The 20,078-nt window shown below is 39.3% G+C and overlaps 1 protein-coding gene across 6 annotated transcripts in view; it reads left to right on the top strand.

Moving 5' to 3' along the window:
• EMSY (EMSY transcriptional repressor, BRCA2 interacting) overlaps positions 1-20,078 on the top strand; it is a 53,415-nt gene that overhangs the window by 16,576 nt on the left and 16,761 nt on the right. For all 6 annotated transcript variants that reach the window (XM_048839814.2, XM_048839834.2, XM_048839824.2 and 3 more), the window contains 7 exons: positions 2,336-2,612; positions 6,022-6,273; positions 8,362-8,511; positions 10,676-10,849; positions 12,692-12,828; positions 14,519-14,692; positions 16,548-16,746. In XM_048839814.2, the coding sequence (XP_048695771.1) occupies positions 2,336-2,612; positions 6,022-6,273; positions 8,362-8,511; positions 10,676-10,849; positions 12,692-12,828; positions 14,519-14,692; positions 16,548-16,746 (1,363 nt within the window). The remainder of the gene's footprint in view (positions 1-2,335; positions 2,613-6,021; positions 6,274-8,361; positions 8,512-10,675; positions 10,850-12,691; positions 12,829-14,518; positions 14,693-16,547; positions 16,747-20,078) is intronic.

Genomic DNA, 20,078 nt, shown 5'->3' on the forward strand with positions numbered 1-20,078 from the left:
TTAAAGTCTGATTTAACCGGTGACAGAACACTTGTCTGGATGAACACAAGTAATTTATTGTTTGTACTAAATATAACTAGCTTGAAGAAAAGTGGGGGGCTTATTGTATTCATCTACATATCATTATCCAGGCTTTATTCATTTTCCATACTACTTATACAGCTTATTCCTTTTTCAGAGCAGGTCCTTTGAACTCTGTAAATAAACAAAGTTTTAGCCTGTGCTTTAGTATCCTTTATATTCAAAATGAAATTGAAAAGCATAGATTATAAAGGAGGATGTAGTAGTTCAAGATGAAATAGACCTGCAAAGGCAAGGTACAGGCACAAGATAGGACATTAACCTATTACAATCTGATGATTCACTGTCCTTTCTGAATGGAACAATAGGTGCCATCTTTTTGAAAATGGAAATACTGTTAATTTTATCTTCTTTCACTCAGGCCTTTACAGAAGGGTATTTGTCATTTGTTCTCAAAAAACCTTCAAACAGATAATATTTCTCATTTTGCTTTATATGCATGCTTCAGTTTATAAGTGAAATCTCACTCAGGTCCCATGCTAATTCACAATGACAAGATCTAAACTTGTTCTAATAGGAAGTGTAGTAGTTTTTGTATATTGCATAATTTGTTACCGTGATACTCTTTTAAATTGAGTTTGTATATCATATTTTCCAACCAAAGTGATAATGCTGCTTTAGTAATTTTAAAGGATTATTGAGGTTTGGGATTAGGCTTGAATTTGATATGCAGTTCCTTAAACAATAAGTGATGTTGAATGTGGTTCTTGAATTCTTTTTTACCAGTTTTCAGGATTGTGGTGATATTTCAGTAGGTTGGAGGAAAATTCATAGATCCCACTGAAAGATATCAATGCTCTTCCATTTTTCTGTTGCATAAAGCTTTATACAAAGGAGGACAATCTAGTAACTACTCTTACTAGTCAAGTCCAGTGGCAACTGTTACACTCACATCTTTTTTCAATACCTCTTGACAAAGTGATTAGAGGACCAAATTTTTGGCATTTCTCAAAACTGCCAGGATTAGCTTCAGTATACATTCAATAAATGTCTTTAACAAAATAAACAGATGTTCCTCTTAAAAATCTGAATAACTTATAGTTGGTCAGCTAGTCAAATAACCTTTTACCAGTGGAAGGATGCTATGCAATTTCAGTATTCCTCCCTAGATTCATTTTATCATCTTTACATATTAGAGAAAATAGTATAAAAAAGTATAATCGTTTGGACCCTCACTCCTTAATAATTGTACTTTAGAGAAATATTCTCCTTTCTAGTGTCCCACTATATAGGACAGATGAGTATTCCTTAGGTTTTATGTGGGTTATACAATATATGTTTCTATTTTAACTTGTGTGTACATATGTAATGTATAGCATGTAGTATATTGTGTATGCACATACACAGTAAGATCAAAACAAAATGTTATGTGTATGTTTATGTTATATATCTGTATCCAGATCATAAAACAATCAGTTTCTCAAACCAGACAGTTGCATAAGAGTAAAATCTCTCTCTTGAAAGTTCAAAATGAATTCTAGGTATTTCAGTGATCAGTCAGTCAGGTGCAATTGTAATTCACTAGGTATAGCTTTTTTTTATCTGCAGACAACTGTTGCCCCGAGAGGAAGGAATTTCCTATCTATTTAAAACATCCATAGATAATCAGATAAATTGCTTCTGATCCCTAAAATGGGTTGTTCACTGATAAACATTAGGGAGGGGCAAACTTATTGCACTGATGGGAAATGTAATAATTATTTGAAAAATAGTTTTTGATCCATATAGCTAAATGATCAATTGTTGGCAAATAGGTTATTAAAGAAAGAATTTATGCTTCTTGTGCTCGTTGCCAGATCTTGGGATACGTGCAGGTTTGGGAGAATGAAGGTTAAAACCCTCCTGAAATTCCAGACATGGAGCAGTTTTGAGTGATGGTGACAGTCAGGCTTCAGACTTTGTGCCCCAGTGAGATGAACTGGGTCAATTCATACCTGTCTTGTTTCAATTTGTCGGCAACATCAGATAACACTACTTTAGCCACATACGTGCTGTTTTCTTCTTAACCAAAAAGCAAAAACATATCCATTTTAATCGAAAATATAGTCCCTTCAGAAACTGATAGATTAGCTGCCCGGCCCCCAACCAAGATAAACTTTTTATTTGTTGCTGGCAAGTATATTCAGATTTGGAAAAGGAACTCTAAACTAAGATCACTAAAACTAAATACCAGTGTGTGTGTGTAGTGTATTACAAAGTTGCTATAAAACTTCTAAATACATGTGAGTGATGAATTAATTTTTTGTTGTTTCAGGTGATCATAGTAACCACCTCTCCAAGTTCAACGTTTGTACCCAACATTCTCTCCAAGTCTCACAACTACGCAGCAGTCACTAAACTTGTTCCAACGTCTGTCATTGCCTCAACTACTCAGAAGCAGCCAGTGGTTATAACAGCGTCTCAATCCTCTTTGGTCAGTAGCAGCGGAAATGGCAGCACCTGTTCCACTCCCTCTTCCACTCCAAATACCATTGCTGTGACTGCTGTGGTGTCATCGACGCCGTCAGTGGTGATGTCAACGGTAGCACAAGGTATGAGCGTTGTTATGTTTATCAAAACTTTTACTGGTACAGTAGTCCTTGTTTGAGCTTCCTTTATTTCCCTGTCAGCTTGATGATTTTGTTTATTGCCTAAATGTTAATTGAGCAGAGCACACATTCCCTTTGTTTGAGACAGACTTGTTTGCCGCCAGTCTTGGTACATATACTTTGTAAAGTGCATGGAACGTGGAAAACAGTATGTATACCTCTAATTCTCAATGCAGCCAATCCGCTGTATTCTGTAACCGAATCCTTAATCCAGATTTCTTCTCTTCCCCCTCAACAATTAATATATGCAAATTGTATAGTTCCAAAGAGAATCTTGTCGGAAAATATTGTATAGCTTTCCACTGTGAACGTGACTTAACTGCAGTATTAAAAACTTGTAACTGCAAGCTGACTTGTATTAACCTTTAATACACTCTCTGTGATAAATGAAGTGGGGGGGATAGCTTCTTTTTATGGACACCCAGCCAGCCAGTTAGCTATAAAATCCCTGTTAGTAGCTGTTCTCTACTTGCTTTACCTGTAAAGGGTTAAAAAAGTCCACAGGTAGAGGAAGGGAGTGGGCACCTGACCAAAAGAGCCAATGTGAAGGCTAGAACTTTTTAAAATTGGGAAAAAAACTTTCCCTTTGTGTCTGTTGTTGCCCTCTGGGGAAAAGGGGAACAGGGCAGCAGTTATGCTGTGAGAAGCTGACGGCCAGGTATGAAAATCATCAGAATCATACCTAGAATTGCTTATTTGGAACCCAGATATGTAAGTAGATCAGAAAATGTGTAGAAAGGTGCGATTAGGTTTATTTTGTTTGTTTCTTATGGCTTGTGGATTCTTCTGTGCTAACTCCAAATGCTTTTGTTGCTTGTAACCTTTAAGCTGAACCCCCAAAAAACTATTTTGGTTGCTTAATTTTTGGAATTACTCTTTTAAAAATCTAGCAATAGCCTGAGTTTTCAGATGTATTTTCTTTTTGTTTTTAATAGAATTTACCCTTTTTAAGAACAGGATTTGGATTTTTGTATCTTAAGTGGTTTGTGCACATGTTTTTTAGTTAGCTGGTGGCAACAGCTGATTTTTTTGTTTTCCTTTGTCGGCTCTTCCCTGGGAGTGGCGGGGGGGTGGCACTTGAGGGTACCCCACAGGAAGGAATTCCCAGGTGCGCCTTCCTGGGTTCCAAGGAGTTTTGCATTTGGGTGGTGGCAGCATCTGCCCATTCAAGGTCAGAGAGAAGCTGTAACCTTAGAAATTTAATACAAGCCTGGAGTGGCCAGTATTAATTTTTAGAATTCTTGCAGGCCCCCACCTTCTGCACTCAAAGTACCAGAGTGGGGAGTCAGCCTTGACACTCCCCCTACCCATCCCAGATATGAAAAATAACTAAGTTTTCTGGGGATAATTTTTTGGGGAAATTTCTTTTTGTTTAGACAGGCTCACAAAATGAAACCCAAAAATAGATATATCATAATACTTGGCATATCTAGTCTTCAGATTGCTTCTTGAGTTTTTACCAATTAATCCTCAATGTTTCTGTGAGGTGGAGAAGTATTTATAAAATTTATCCCCATTTTAGAGGTAGGGAAACTGAGTAGAGAATGGGTTACCTAAGGTCAGAAGAAATCTGTCGGAGCTGGGATTGGAAATCAGGAGTTGCTGGCTTCTAGTCCAAACTAAATATGCTAGATCACGCTGGCTGTCATAAAGTACTTCTTCAAGGCCCATATTCTTCATTTTCTTCCCCTTCCCCATTCTCTCCTAAGAGTGTTCACAGCCTCTTTTGGAACCCAAAGATTCCCCTGCTGTTTCCCTGCATTTCCTACCCTGTCTTTTCCTGTATTGCCATGAACTTTCCTTTTGGTGTAGGATGATTTGATATAGGTTCTTCTATAGTTCGTCTGCATTCTTAATTTTGGTCAGAGGGGTTCAGAAGATAGCGATACAAGGCATTTTTTTCCCTTACAATATTTCTGAGGAAACCTTTCTGTTTATTATTTTAACTACTTGAAGCAGGAGGATAATTTTCACACTCCACTTCTTGCATGGCACAGTAAAAAATGTCTGATGACCTCCCAAAGGTCTGGCAAAAATGTGTTGCCTAGTGGAGGTGGTCTTTAGAATTATAGATTGAGCCAGATTCTACTGGAAACCTGGTGGGAGGGAGGAATGGAAATTCTTTAAAGTGATTGCTTAAAATTGGAAGGTGGGATTCTTATTGCAGGCTTTGTTTTAATCACTATTAAGGCTGCGAATCTGTCACAGAAATCACGGATTCCATGACTTTCTGGAACCCTCCGTGACTTCTGCAGCAGCCAGTTCAGCTGACCTAGAGGCGACCTGAGGAGCTCAGGCAGCCCCTAGGCCAGTTGCACTGGCCATTGCTGGAGAAGTCTTGGGCCACCACGCCCCGTCCCCAGCAGTAGCAGGAGTTTGGGTGTGGGAGAGGGTTCAGAGAAGGGGGTTGGGACGTGGAAGGGGGTGAGGGATCTGGGCAGTGCTTACATGAGGGGCTTCCCAGGAAGCAGTGACATGCCCCTCGGCTCCCAGGCAGAGGCGTGGCCAGGCAGGTCCCATTGGCCCCCTGGCTTTGCCTCTGCCTAGGAGCTGAGGGACATGTCGCTGCTTCCGGGGAGCCACATGAAGCCAGGAAGGGAGCCTGCCAACCCCCTTGCCTCCCCAGCTGCGGGGGTCCTGGGTGTCAGCCTTGAAAGGGGGTTATGTTAATTATACTACAAAAAGCACACAGTAGACTGCAATATTCTCTGCATTAACTATCTCAGTGGTTCTCAATCTTTGCAGACTACTGCACCTCTTTCAGGAGTCTGAGTTGTCTTGCATATCCCAAGTTACACCTCACTTAAAAACTACTTGCTTTTACAAAATCAGACATAAAAATACAAGTGTCACAGCACACTATTACTGAAAAATAGCGTACTTTCTCATTTTTACCATATAATTATAAAATAAATCAATATAAATATTGTACTTACATTTCAGTATTTTGAGCAGTATAAACATCATCTGTATGAAATTTTAGTTTGCACTGACTTTACTCGTGCTTTTTATGTAACCTGTTGTAAAACGAGGCAAATATCTAGATGAGTTGCTGTATCCGCTGGAAGATCTCTGCATACCCCTAGGGGTGCAAGTACCCTTGGTTGAGAACCACTGAACTATCTTACCCTGTTGTGCTCACACATTGGTAACTTATGTAAGGTTTTCTTTGTCTCTAAATTCGGATACTTTGGAATTAAAAATGGTATTGCATCTTGTCAGATCCTATGCACGCTTACACGTGCTTTTCACAGTTGTAAAGGCAATGGAAAAGTGGTTGTGTTGCATTTAAAGAACAGAAATTTGTTCACTTGTTTCATTGTTAAATCCACATTTGTTTGTTCTTTCACAGGTGTGTCCACGTCGGCGATTAAAGTTGCATCCACCAGACTACCTTCCCCAAAAAGCTTGGTGGGGACCCCAACCCAGATTCTAACACAGTTTCCCAAACAGCATCAGCAGACCCCAAAACAGCAGCTGCATCAAATACAACAGACCCAGCAGCAGCTGTCACAGTCTTCTCCAGTAGCACATCAGCAGCAATCACAACAGTGTCAGTTGCCACCTGGCATCAAGCCCACCATTCAGATAAAACAAGAATCAGGTAGCTGGAATTAATCTTGGGCAGTATTAGTAATGAGTGAAGTCTGACTACCATACAAGAACTAAGGGCTAAATTCTGCCCCAAATGTGCACAGGCAGCTCTCATTGACTTCAATGGGAGGCACTTCAGGGCAGAATTTGGCTCTGAAACTGGAAAAGGTGGTTAACAGGGTATGTGTAGGTAATGATTTTAGTTTACCTTTGTGGAAAAGTGTTTGTGTTGTTCTGTCCCTGGCGCCCCCCCCCCCACCCCCCATAGAAAAGAGAATGAACTATTAAATAGGAAGTTTTCTTCCTACCTTTAGAGATTGTAAAGAAAGGTATACACATGCCTTGCTGGCAACCTGGAAGATGGCAGTTTTCTGAAGATTTAAACATTTGAGCAAACAAACAGCTTTTCAGCTGTATCACTTAAGCTTAAAGGTAATCCATCCACCCATCTCTTACTGCTACTATTGGTTCAAAAACCAAAAAGTTACACTGACTTTTGTCGTAACAAATGCAGTACTTAGAATCCAGTCCAACTTTCAGTTCTGTTTCCAACACTGATTCCTTTGATATTTCCAGTTCTGTTTCTAGCTCTAGTTAATACAGTTGACTTTGGGCAAGTCAGTCTCTCTGCATCAGTTTGATCTGTTTGTAAAATAGTTTACTAATACCTACCTCATGGGGAGTTGAGAAGTAATGTTTGTAAAGCTCTTAGAAAATTTTAAGGAAAAGTGCTATAAAAGTGCAACGTATTATTCTGTCCTTGTTTATTTTATATTAATGCACGTGAAATCAGCACTGTAGTAAGGGAACATGTATTTTTTTCAGTTCTAGACCTTTTAGGTCAGAGTACCTAAAAGGATAGGACCGCAGGGTGGTGGTGGGAATCTGTGATAAAATGTCTCGTGGATTATGAGACCATTGCTTAGATAAAAGTTCATTAATGAACACTATAAAATGCCTCCACCCTACAGTCATTGCTCATCACTTAATCAGTAACTATCATTTTTGTGTCTGGTACAAAGAACTGGTACAGAAGGAGTAGCAATTACCAAAGTTCAAATTTAAAATAGCTGCATTGTCTTTTGCTTCATTCTTTACCTTTTACTATGCTTTTAAACTCAAGATGGTTATAACCTTTTAAAATCACTCACGTATAGTCACCTTTAGCTTACCTTCTAATACTTATTTGCTCTGGAAAGCTTAGGTCAGATGTTTTAACTGAGATTTAGCTTTTTATCTAGTTTTCCCTCTGTATTGACTCAATGAGGGTCAAATAACTCAGCCAACAACACAGTGCATCTACTTAGCAGAGAGTAGAACTCAGGACTCACTTGGCTCAGATAAACTCTTGCTCTGACTTCTAGATCATGACTACTTGAAACCTTTGGTTGCAACCCAAAAGTGTATCCCAAAGAGGTATTTGCTGGGTCGTGCCCCACAGGTTAGGAGTGGGGAAGAGAAAACAAATCCTCCTAGACGGTAGGGACCATTAGAAGGGGAGAGGAGTGACTTGCTCACTCGCTCACTCTTTGTCTCTGGTCAGCCCCTGTCCCATCCCAATTAGCTGCTGTCCTCACCCCTAGCTCCTGAATCCAGTGTCACCATCACTCCCTTGCTCCAAACGGCACTCTCATTTTTACATATTTTTGATTACTATCAAAATGAAATTTAACAATTCTTAATAAAGTATATGATAATGAAGAGACTTAACTGACAAATGTATGGATGCATTTTTTAGATATTTCATTGGTTTTGGACCAACTTGATATTGATTAACATAGTGGGTCCTGGGGAGATATATTTGGTCACGGACCAAAGAAGGTTAAAAACCTCTGCACTAGATTACATGACTTAATGGTGCCACAAGCACCTGTGGTGATCGGAGTAGTTTGGAAGTGCTAGCAGGCACGTGAAAGGTGAAGGTGGTGGTTGTCTTGGTACTAGCAAAAAATCTAAATATTTTCAGGCTTAGGAATATATTGGCTCAAAAATAAAAGCCTTGTGCAGCTACTTGCCCATTAGGGTTTGGTCTGGGGAAACATTTCAGCAAGTAACTTCTTGTGCCTGTATGTTAACAGTGACCTTTCTCCTTTTCTAGGTGTTAAAATAATCACTCAACAGGTGCAGCCCAGTAAAATCCTACCCAAACCAGTTACAGCAACTTTGCCCAGCAGTAGCAATTCACCTATTATGGTGGTTAGCAGTAATGGGACTATCATGACAACTAAACTGGTCACTACTCCCACTGGTAAGTTACTGTTCTTAGAAGGGAAGGGAGGGTAAACCCAGCAATACTGATGATAAATCCTGTTTAGCAGGGTTAAATAGCATTTTGTTCATTGTTTATTTAAAAAAAAAAAAGGGTATAACAGCAAATTTGTAAACCTTTTGATAGTCACATACTAGGTTAGGACATTTATCCTTGTCATACACTAAAATGCTGTATTATAAACTCTCAAGTTTGCCATTGGGTGGTCTTTTATTTCTCTTGTACTCTCTTTGGTTTGACACACATAAGTCTAATCATTCCTTTCCCACTGGTTGAGAGAGAAATGTCACTGAAACCGATGATGATGATACTTTGCACTTCTGTAGCACCTTGTATTAGAGGATGTTAAACAAATGAATTAAGCCTCTCAACATCCATTGAAGGTAGGTAAATATCATTATTCCTGTCTTATGGATGGGGGATTTGAGAGACAGCTGAGTTTCTCAGGGTCTCACAGTAAGTGCATAGGGGAGCCAGGAATAGAACCCAGATCCCTCAACTCTGTTCTGTGTATTCACCAGTAGGTACACTTCCTTTCTATATCAGTAATGTTACAGACTGATGTATTAGGGTAGTGTTGGATGTATGAAGAAGATTTAGGGGCAAGGCTGAATTTCTTTAAAGTTTGGTCAAAATTCATTTCTTTGCTAAGTGCGCCACACATGTTGGGGTAGGTGGTATAAATCTGTGCTTAACTCAATTTTTAGTCCAACTTTTCAGTTCACCTTTAAATTCTTTACCCAGATAAAACATTATCCTGATATATTTTGAACAAGTGAATATAACTTTTTGGAAGGTTTTTTCATGTTTAATTGGTAAATCTTGACTAGGCCATTTGCTTTCTCTCTTCAGACCAGTTTTGAATATTAGGTTTCCCAATTAAATCTAGCTGTTTTGTATAATAATTTTTAGCGACAAAGCTCTGCAATGCTTAGTCTACAGTATGTGCAGAAGTACAACTGGAGTAGAAAGTTACCCTTCCTTAACTAATACCTGTTAATCGTAGTGGTTGAGAGGACTGAGCATGGGACTGGTAGTCAGGAATTGAGTTCATATTCTACCTCTCCCAGTGACTCACTCTGTGACTTTGGGCAAGTTCCTTAACCTCTGTGGGCCCTGTATTGCTCCCATTGAAGTTAATAGGAGAAAGAAAACGAACACCAGGTTTATGTATCTTTTGGGTATTGAGAAGATTAGCTTGAATTCATAAATACTTCTAAAATGTATAGTTGTATTTATTATTGTAGCTATTGTATTCTAAAGAGTGATGGTATAACTTTCGCAAAGCGAAATTTAGGCTGGATGTCGATTCTGTTAAGCCATTTCTATTGGTTTATGTGCTCTCTCCCCACTCTTCTTAAAGAGGAAGAGATCGCTTCTAGCAAATTCTATCCAATAAATCACACTTTGGCAGGTAATAAAATAAAGGACAAATATTGAGGGAGAATCTAAACACCTTGTGAACAACAGAGCCATGAACATAAAGGACATCAGTTTATGAAGAACAAATCCATTACAAACTAGAATAGTTTTAACTTGAAACATTGTAGACAAAACATTTGACAGTGCTTTATGAAATCTTTAATTTAATTTAAATTGGCATGTATCTGAACGTGATGCAGACTGAAAACTAGCTGGAGGATCTTAAAGGATAATGATAAATAGTATCCAGTCAAAGGCTGTATGGGGATATGGTTGCTCTCTATGAATACATCAGAGGGGTAATGGCAGGGAGGGAGAAGAGCTGTTGAATCTAAAGGACAACGCTGGCCCAAGAACAAATGGGTATAAACTGGCCATGAATAAATTTAGACTGGAAATTAGAAGATGATTTCTGATCATCAGAAGAGTGAGGTTCTGGAACAGCCTCCCAATAGGAGTAGTGGGGGCAAACCACCTAACTAGTTTTAAAAGGGAGCATGATAAATTTATGAATAGGATTGTATGATGAGTGTGCCTGTGATAGCAATGGACTGGACTAGACCCAGGTGATGTCCCTTCTTCTCCTCTGTTCCTATGTTCAGTTTCTTATAGTGGAACTAAATACTTCTCTTTGATCTAAACCTTCTTTCACAATTTGCAATACTCATGGTGTTTCATATTTTAATTGCAAGCCTGTTTTTATTGTTTTACTTTGAAATAGGGACACAAGCAACATATACTCGTCCAACGGTAAGCCCCTCTATTGGGGCTCGGATGGCTGGAACTCCAGGCGCTGCCACTTATGTGAAAACCACCAGTGGCAGCATCATTACGGTAGTGCCGAAATCGCTGGCTACACTGGGAGGCAAGATTATAAGCAGTAATATTGTTTCTGGTAGGTGTATTGATATAAAGTCTTATCTGAGATACAAAACTTCTAGAGACATGCAAATACTTTAGGCCTCACGTTTGATTTATCTCTGTGGGTACAAAGACAAATCATTTTGTTGCATGTTTGAAAAATATTTTTTGCATTTAGGACCAATTATTGGAAAAGGGTTATTCTCCTTTATACATATCAGAAATGGCTGATTGATGAGAGGAACAGTTAGAACAGGTTAGAATTGAGAGAAACCCTACTTTCACCATCTTAGAATTATTTCCCTTTCTCAAAATTGGTACAAATTAAATGAATTTTTAAATCTGGAATGTGTTATGAGGTAGTTGCCAGGCATCAATGATGGGTTGAAGTTGATGACCAGGATTCTTTGTTGGCATGCATGTCAGCAGCTAGGTATGATGTCTTTACAGATAGTTGGAACTATTTTTAGGGAAAAACAGAAGTGGTAGTTATCTGAGCAGAAAAGTAATTATTGAAATGGGCAGATTGATACCACTGGTGACTTGTATGTTCTGTTAGCCATTGTGAGGAGCTGTTCAGAAAGGGTCATTGTAAATAAACAAGAAGCCACTAAAGGCAAGTTATTATACGGTAGGAGGGAAGAACAACAAAAAGTTCATCAGTAGAAAAATGTCTTCTGAACTCTGGGCTTCAAAAGGAAAGAGGTTTGTTGTTGTTTTTTAAATAATGCTGTGAAAGAAACCACAAGTTTGTCTTATAATTCCAGTAACAGAATTCTGTATTCCCATACATTAGCCATAGTAAAAACCTGGCCTCCCTTTGTGGAAAAGAGAGATAATAGTATTAATGTGTTCTCAGCATATGAACAGCTTTCTACTGAACGGGAAACCTCCCTTTTATAAGATGTAAACTCTTAAGATTTTTCTCTTGCAAAATCTGCTACAGATAGAATTGCTTGATCTACCATTTTCAATCTTTATTTCTTTTTGAAGTAATTTATTTGGTAGACAACTTTCTTTTAGCACAGGGATGCCCAAAATTTGCAACACTGAGAGCCAGAGCTAATGCGCATTACAGAATATGTCAAAGATAAATGCACACAACCATAATATCTGTGCCTGTACCTTTCGTGATAGCTGTTCAGAAATTGTCCTTTGGTTTGTATCAACCATGAAAACTGTTCAGCTCTGTGCTCCCCACACAGGATCTACAGTTGTTGTGCACCCTACGGGCCACACGTTAAATGTCGTCTCTTTAGCAGTTTAACTTTTTTCAGTTGCATTTAAACTTGCCGTGATGGTAGGATTATCTTTAGGGCTTCTGTTTTTCAGAGTTTATCCATTTCATTTTTCAGGGTTTATGTTTAGCAATTTTCAAGTTTTATGTAGCTTTCCAAAAATCAGAGGGGTTTCAGGACTCTCTTTGTACACATTGTAATGAATCTCTTTATAATGTCCCTTAGTGTTCTTTAACATAGTAGCACTATATTAAAGCACATTAAGGAACCTTTAGTGCACACCAGCAGGGCCTACCTGGACCACATAATGTGCAACATATTAGCATGTTTTAGAAGTCACATCCCTTGTCCGTATTACTGCTCTGTACAAACAAGCCCTTATATACAAGTAACCATTTCTGGTGTTTTTCCAGTGTTTATTGGATAAACACTGTTTTCATTTTTTTTTTTTTGGGTATCCGGGGTGTTTTATTGGTGTTTAATGATTAAAACTGAAAATCAGAAGCCCTAATTATTTTCCTTATGTTGCACCCAAAGCGTGTTTATAAAGATTCTAGAGTTGCATGAAATATATACATAAAAATAACGGAGCATCATCACTTTTAACCCAGGCCTCTCTTCTTCCCACTTGCTTTAAGGAACTACAACCAAAATTACTACAATCCCAATGACTTCCAAGCCCAATGTGATTGTTGTGCAAAAGACTACTGGAAAAGGAACAACTATTCAAGGACTTCCAGGCAAAAATGTTGTTACAACATTGTTAAATGCTGGGGTAAGCAAGAGTTCTAAGGCTAGAATCCATAGACCAAGTAAGAGTGTGTGTTGCCTTCTGCCTTTCTCTGTTTGTTATAAACCTAGTTTCATATAGTGGTCCTGGCTAGCAAAACTCTAATTAGCTGTCTAGCAGATGTAGCTTGGGCCTAGGTCAGGGATGATTGAGGGGCTAGTATGCTCTTTGGGACTAAAGCAGTTAACAAAAGCGGGGGTTCAATAGGGACTGTTAAAGTTGGGTTAAAGCCTCATATCTTCTCCTTCTTTGTGTTCTCTGTCCAGCTGTCTCTGGGTTACAGAGGCTGTCCGGTCCAAAAAGGGTGGAGTCATACAAAATGACTGGATTCTTGTACCAGTTCTTTTAATATGAGAATGGGATTGTCTGATCCAATGTGTGAAGGGAGGGTCCTTTTTCAATTATTCTACACATTTAACATAGTTTGTAAAATTTGATATCCATCTGTATATCTGTTAATTATGTATGCCCTTAACTTCTAAGCTTTTCAGGGCAATTCTGAATTAGGATAAAAAGCTGAACACTCAGATTTTCACTAAACTGAAATCCTACAATATTTTGGAAACACCAGAATGTGATGTTCCAAAACAAAATATGCTCCCCAGCATCGTCTGCAGCAGAGCTAGGGACCCTGGAAGCCCGGGCAGCTGCTGAATGAAATTGACAGGATTCTTGACAGTTTTACTGCTTCCAACCACTAAATGGCAGCAGTGAAACTGAGGAGACTTTTGTTGTCAAGTTAACAAGAGTTTCGTCTGCTTGGGGTCCTTTGGAAGTTCACTCAAATAGAACCATTCCCGTGAAAAGGTTCAATTTTGACAAATCAGCATTTTCTGATTTTAAAAAAAAACATTTTGTTGGAAAATTCCTGACTAGCTGTACTGGATACCCCAGTGATAGGCATAATAATGTAAGACAGATTAAAGGAACAAACTGTCAAAAAATTGTAAACTCCAGATTTAGGTTTGGTAAAATTCTTTATAAAAAATAATGTTAAAAAAGATTTGGTATTTTTTTAACTTTCTTTTAAAGCATGTTTGCAAATGAGTTGCAAAGGATTCTATTTTCTGTTCTGTGAATTCTTTGAAGCAGAGATTATCTTGATAGCTGTCTTATATAGCATCTGTATGTGCTTAACCAATTAAAAGTGAACATTTGCTTGCACTGCTGAAAGCCACCTTTTCCCTTCACCACACCTGAAAGAAAACCACACGAGAATTAGAAATAAAACTGGCCAAACTAGTTTCATTGTGGAAACCAAAATAAATTCATAACAGCACAAATTGTAAAAGGTAAATAAAATAGTAAAATATTTCCAGTTTTAATAATCTAAGATGTTGCTACTGACAAAGAGCAACTCTTAAAAGTTTTGAGTATACCTTTAAACATCTCATACAATTCTACTTTCCCAGAGAAGAGAGTTTTTTTTCTTAACGCCACATAAACTCTTACTAGTCTTTATTTTTGTGCTTAGTTTTTGAATTTACTTCCTATTAAATGCACCTACTCCTTGAAACCAACCTGATGATGAAAGAAATTGGTTGGCATGTTACAGAACAGCCACTGTGCTGCCTCTTATGTGAATTTTACCGATGTTTAGGTAGGAGGGTGTTATATATATATCACTGAAGAAATTGCATTGCAAGTTAACATGTACATTTTGCCTTTACTTCAGGGGGAGAAAACTATTCAAGCAGTGCCAGCAGGAGCAAAACCTGCCATCATCACTGCAACCAGACCCATCACAAAAATGATTGTCACACAGCCGAAAGGAATAGGATCTACTGTCCAGCCAGCCACCAAAATCATCCCAACCAAAATTGTTTATGGGCAGCAAGGGAAAACACAGGTACAGCAAGGACTCCTTCTGTCTTATGAAAAATACTTAGATTTCTATAAAAAGAGAAACAAGCCTTCATGGTGTTGGCAGTCCTTTGCACTTCAAAGCCTTTGGTGTGGGGTGAAATTGATCTGGTTATAGTAATGTGTATCTTATGCACTTCATGAAGTAGGTCTCTCCCTGGAGCCTAACATAGATTGGCAGTTTGGTGCTCCATTAGCACACTAGATGGGTATTTAAGCACATTACTTTCCAGGGGAAGAAGCCTAACTCACCTTTGAGGCCAGAGCCTGTATTTGTAAAGCTCAAGCAGAATATTTTAAGATTGAATCATTCCGGAAGATTTATACAGTTGAGCAAACATTCTGTGCAACAAAGGTCCCAAAAATCAGATAAGGCATGAAGCTATAATGAGGAGGAGAGAGGATTACAGGTATGGAAGGGAAGGTTATTCCATATGAGGAGAGATTGAAAGGACTGAGATACAGTTATATGGTAGAAATATATAGAGAAGGCCAGTCAAGCACTATTCAGTCTTCTGTTTTATGATAGAAGACATGCATGATGAAATTAAAAGGCAACACATTTTAAACATTAAAGGAAATACTTATTAAGCAATGTATGACTAGCTTGTGGAATTCACTGCTTCAGAGTAGTAAGGCAAATCATATATGGCTAAAAATGGCACATGCAAAAACACATTTTGTGTGGAATAAAAATCACCTCATTCTTCAGGGCTGCTCATATTCCTGAAGGGAATCTACTGCTTTGAACTGTAGCCTAAAGAAAATAGGTAGCCAGGTTTGAGTCCATGAAAGATGGGAGGAATCACTCCATAATCTGTCAACCTGAGGGACTGGGAAGAAGCAGGGTGAATCCTGCCCTATGGAGTGACTTTGAAACATCTGGCATCAACAGGATATCAGAGTAGTTAAGACTCTGTCTGTTCTGATATGGTGGTAATTATCTTCTTTTTGTCTGCCAGAACCTGTTCAAAACAATCTGAAATGATGATTAGATGTAGGAACTTAAGTACTGTGAAGATAGGTGCCATAAAATTGTTTGTTACCTTTTTATGATGATTATGTCTGAATTTACTGCTCATAAAATTGATGGCTTAATAGCAGTGGCTTGAGCCAAGTACAAAGTAGGCAAGGTCCTTGCAAACGTCAATTCTTCTAATGAACCTTAGTCCTGACTCCTGCTATTCCGGTCCTTATGCCACTGAGTACAGATTGACAACTGTAGTACACAGGCATGTAATATGGTCACTAGGCTTCTCAACTTGAAGTGTATACTCTAAAGTTTATGCCTAAAATTAGACTATAGAGTTAAAAGACTAGTATATTAGCCCTCAGCACCCTGTGTTATTGAATCTATCCTAATTCTGGGCACTCTATACGTCTAAACAGAGTTCAAGTTTAATCTTGTATCAATAAATGAAAGAAAGTTATATTCATATACAGGCTTTCAGAATTTATCTGAATTGGTCAGAACTAGAAAAACCTGTTGTATGTCTAAATAAATTAGTGCCCAATCCCATAAATCACTTGTGTTAAGCACATGCTTAAGTACTTTACTGGATTAGTTCCTTATAGCATAATGATCAGTAGCTTGTGACCTTAATAATAGACCTTAAATTAGATGATCTATATAGTTCTTAGTATTCACAGATGCTAAGTGGTTGTGTAGGAATTTGCCATGCTCCTGTATGGACAGGAACATACAACCTCTATATAATCCTCTTTTGTATATGCTGTCTTGATTACATATCAGGAGACAGTGCACTCAAGAAACTCTGATAGGTGTTTGGTCCTTTCTTGAGTGCTCTTACTGTAAATAGAGAAATTGTTTTTTCTCTTAGGTTCTCATAAAACCAAAGCCTGTGACATTTCAAGCTACGGTTGTGAGTGAGCAGACAAGGCAGCTGGTAACTGAAACATTGCAGCAGGCATCCAGGGTGGCAGAGGCAGGAAACTCCTCTCTCCCAGAAGTGAAAGAAGAACCACAGAGCTACACTGATAGCAGCTCCTCTTCTACAGAGTCCTCCCAGAGCTCCCAGGGTAAATATAATCACTTTGTTTGCTAAGTAATAAGCTTTGATTCCCTCTCCCAAAGACGTAAGCTAGTTTTTTATAACCTGTTGTATCTCTTTATTATGTTTTAAATGCACGGTCATCTGGTCTGGTTAGGTGACTGGAGATCAGGACTTCTGAAAACTGCTTCCAAATACTAACTTTTTGTGAGTCCTGTAACCCCATGTCTCAGTTCCACATCTGAAAAATGAGGATATTACTACTTGCAGGGGTGTTGGGGATTAACTTCTGAAAGCACTTTGAGATTTGAGATTGATGACATATTCTAGAGAAGTATGTAGTATTAATCAGAAATGTTTTACTTTTCACCTCAAAATCATCAGTTCTCTAAATATCAAATTTACTTTTTTTTAAAAAAAAATCATATGGTTCAGGTCTTCCTTTGATCCCCAGCTAACCTGGGTAGTGATATCCATTGTAACATTAGGAGATTTGCGCACTCATTAAGAGGCTGGATACACAAGTATTTTTAAGCATGTTCTTTAGATAAAAACAAAATGGTCAGTTTATATCTGCAAACACCTTTTATCTTTTTCACATACATAGCCCTCCTCTTCCATTCATCCCTTCAACTTTTTAAAAGTTGTTGTTCTTCGAGTAGTGTCCCTGTGGATGTTCCACTTCAGGTGCGCCTGTGCCTTAGATTGGAGATTTTTGGTGGTAGTTCCCATTGGGCCCGCCCATGCGCCTCACCCGTGTTTGTGCTCCACACCAAGGCTAGAAGAAGCTGCACAGGCAAACTGCCCCTCAGTTCCTTCTCAACTGCAATCAACATGAGATGGCATTTACCTGTGTTTGTTCTCTCTAGTATTCAGCAATTAGCTAGTTAGTTAGCATATAGTCTGTGACCTTTTAGTGTTTTTAGTTGTTGAAACAGGTGTTCCCCTTTTCCTTTCACTGAAAAAAAGAAAAACAACCATCTCTCCCCCCCAAATTATTCATAGATACAGTTAGATGTTAAGATTTTTCCCCTTTATAGGGGGTCAGGTTTTTTTTGTTTGCTCAGGAATGCTGCGCTCCTAGGAATTCAAAAGGTGCCTATCCTGCCATGAGGCTACTCTAATCAGTGTCTGGCATTCCCAGTGCCTCCACTGTCTGGGTGGTGCTCATGTCCCCAGTAAGTGCAAGATCTGCACTTCCTTCAGGGGTAGAGCCCAAAAAAATTGGGAAATCAACTTTAAACTCCTGTTAATGGAACCAGCTTTATGACCAGCTTCGGATCCAGGGGATGGAGGAACCTGTGAACATAGACCTCCTGGTGTACCACTAGTGCAGCATCCACATCAAGATCTTGGTCAGTGGAGATTAGTCTCAATATCTGCCTCTAAGCAGAAGGAGGCAAGGAGTAAATCTCCAAGAAAATCTGTCACCAACACACAAGATGACTACAGAGATCTTAGGTCCCAAGGGGAGTTCCTTGCGGTGATGCCAGTACCACAAAGGTGAAGAGGAGTCAATCATCTAAGCCAAAGTCGGTACTGAGTTCCTAGAGTGGCAGATATGCAGTTGAAAAAATGCTAAGCACATCCCCGAATAACATTAGAAAGTAAGTGGTACCAAAGACTGCTCATATACCTTCTTTTTACAGATTGAGCCTATTCAATCCCATGCCAAGCACTTGGTACCAACTGCATCAGTACTGAAGCCATCCTCCACAGGTTCTCACTCGACCCAGTCTATGATGCCTGCAAAAATTTAGGTAACCTGAAGACCTGTTAACATCTTTGGAGCCAGAGTCTCCTCTGTTTATCAGCCTCAAGACTCTCTCGGTCACAGACCCCTCTATCTCCTAGAGTGCCATATGCACCCTTGCCTAATTCGCAGGCAGAACAACTATTCCCCTCCCACCCTTTTCCCTTGGAGCATGTGGAAGAGCACTCCTCAGACTCTCAAATATTGATCCAGGGTTCCCCTGGGATTCTAGGTCACATCACTCTCCTTCCTACACTGACATATTTCAGGAGGATAGATCTCAAATGATAAACCCATGGCGGGAACACAGATGAATGCCATTGGCCCCTCTCAGTGGCCTTGCTGGGGCATGTAGGCATTCTGTTGTCAACAGTTTTCAATTAAGTCTCCATACTGCTGGAGGGAGCAGAGAAGGGCCCACTCTCCTCAACATCCTCTATCACCACCTATGCCAAAGGAGGAGACTTTTGAGGAGCAAGAAACAAGGATTGATAAAGAGGTGACACCTCTTACTAATATTGCCTCCTCATCACCTAATGAAACTGTGATGCCTCCACCACCTTCTATGGCCAATGACTTCAAGCAGTTTCAAGAACTGATGAACCAAATTACTGACCTGTTACACACTCCCTCAGAGGAGGTTCAGGAGTCCCACTATAAACTCCTAGATATTTTACACACCTCCACATCTATGAAGATTGGAAGCTCTTCTGGAGCCTGCTAAGACTGTTTGGCAAACCCCAACTACTGCACCACCTACCTGCAGAAGGATGGATAATAAGTATTCTGTCCCTGCCAGAGAGTCAGAGCTTCTATTTTCTCACTCATCTCAAAATTCCCTGGTAGTGAAGGCCATTAATGAGTGTGGCAGACAGCATAGCTCAAAGTCCACCCCATACAGTAAGGACCACAAGAGGCTCAGTCTTTTTAGTTGCAAATCTCACTCTTCAGCTACACTTCAGTTCAGAATAGCGAACCATCAGGCACTCATGGCCAAATACGACTGTTCGAATTACAACAGATCTAATTCCTTTATTGAACACCTGTCAAAGGAACTGACCAATTTAATGCGATTATACAAAGACATTGCTCCAGGCCTCCTTGGATGCTGCAGATACAGCAGCACAATCTGTATCCACTGCAGTGGTCATGAGAAGAAAGTCTTGGCTGCAGCTGTCAGGCTTTCCAAGAGAAGTTCAGAGCACTGTCAGAGGCCTCCCTTTTGTTAGTTGCAAGCTCTTTGCAGACTTGATGGATACATCTCTTTGAACTTTAAAGGACATGAGAGCCACACTGCAATCTGTAAGGCTTTATACTCCTGTAAATAGGAGATCATTAGGTTTCAGATGGTACAGAGAGCACTCCTAGCCTTATATTCAGCTTACCATAGACCATCCTGCCATAGCCTCTATCAGAGCCACTATCCAAGAGGCCAAGATACTTTAAAAAGAAACCTCCTTCAGCTACATCTGCATCTTCTCAGCCATCTGCGACCTCCAAGCAACAGTTTTGATGGATCTACTGAGAGTCTCAACCATCCAATCAACGAGGTTTTACAGCTGCAACATTCTCCCTCCTTTTAGATGCCACCTCTCCCATTTTCAAGC

This window comes from Caretta caretta, chromosome 1 (genome assembly GCF_965140235.1).
Source record: "Caretta caretta isolate rCarCar2 chromosome 1, rCarCar1.hap1, whole genome shotgun sequence".
Lineage (NCBI taxonomy): Eukaryota > Metazoa > Chordata > Testudines > Cheloniidae > Caretta > Caretta caretta.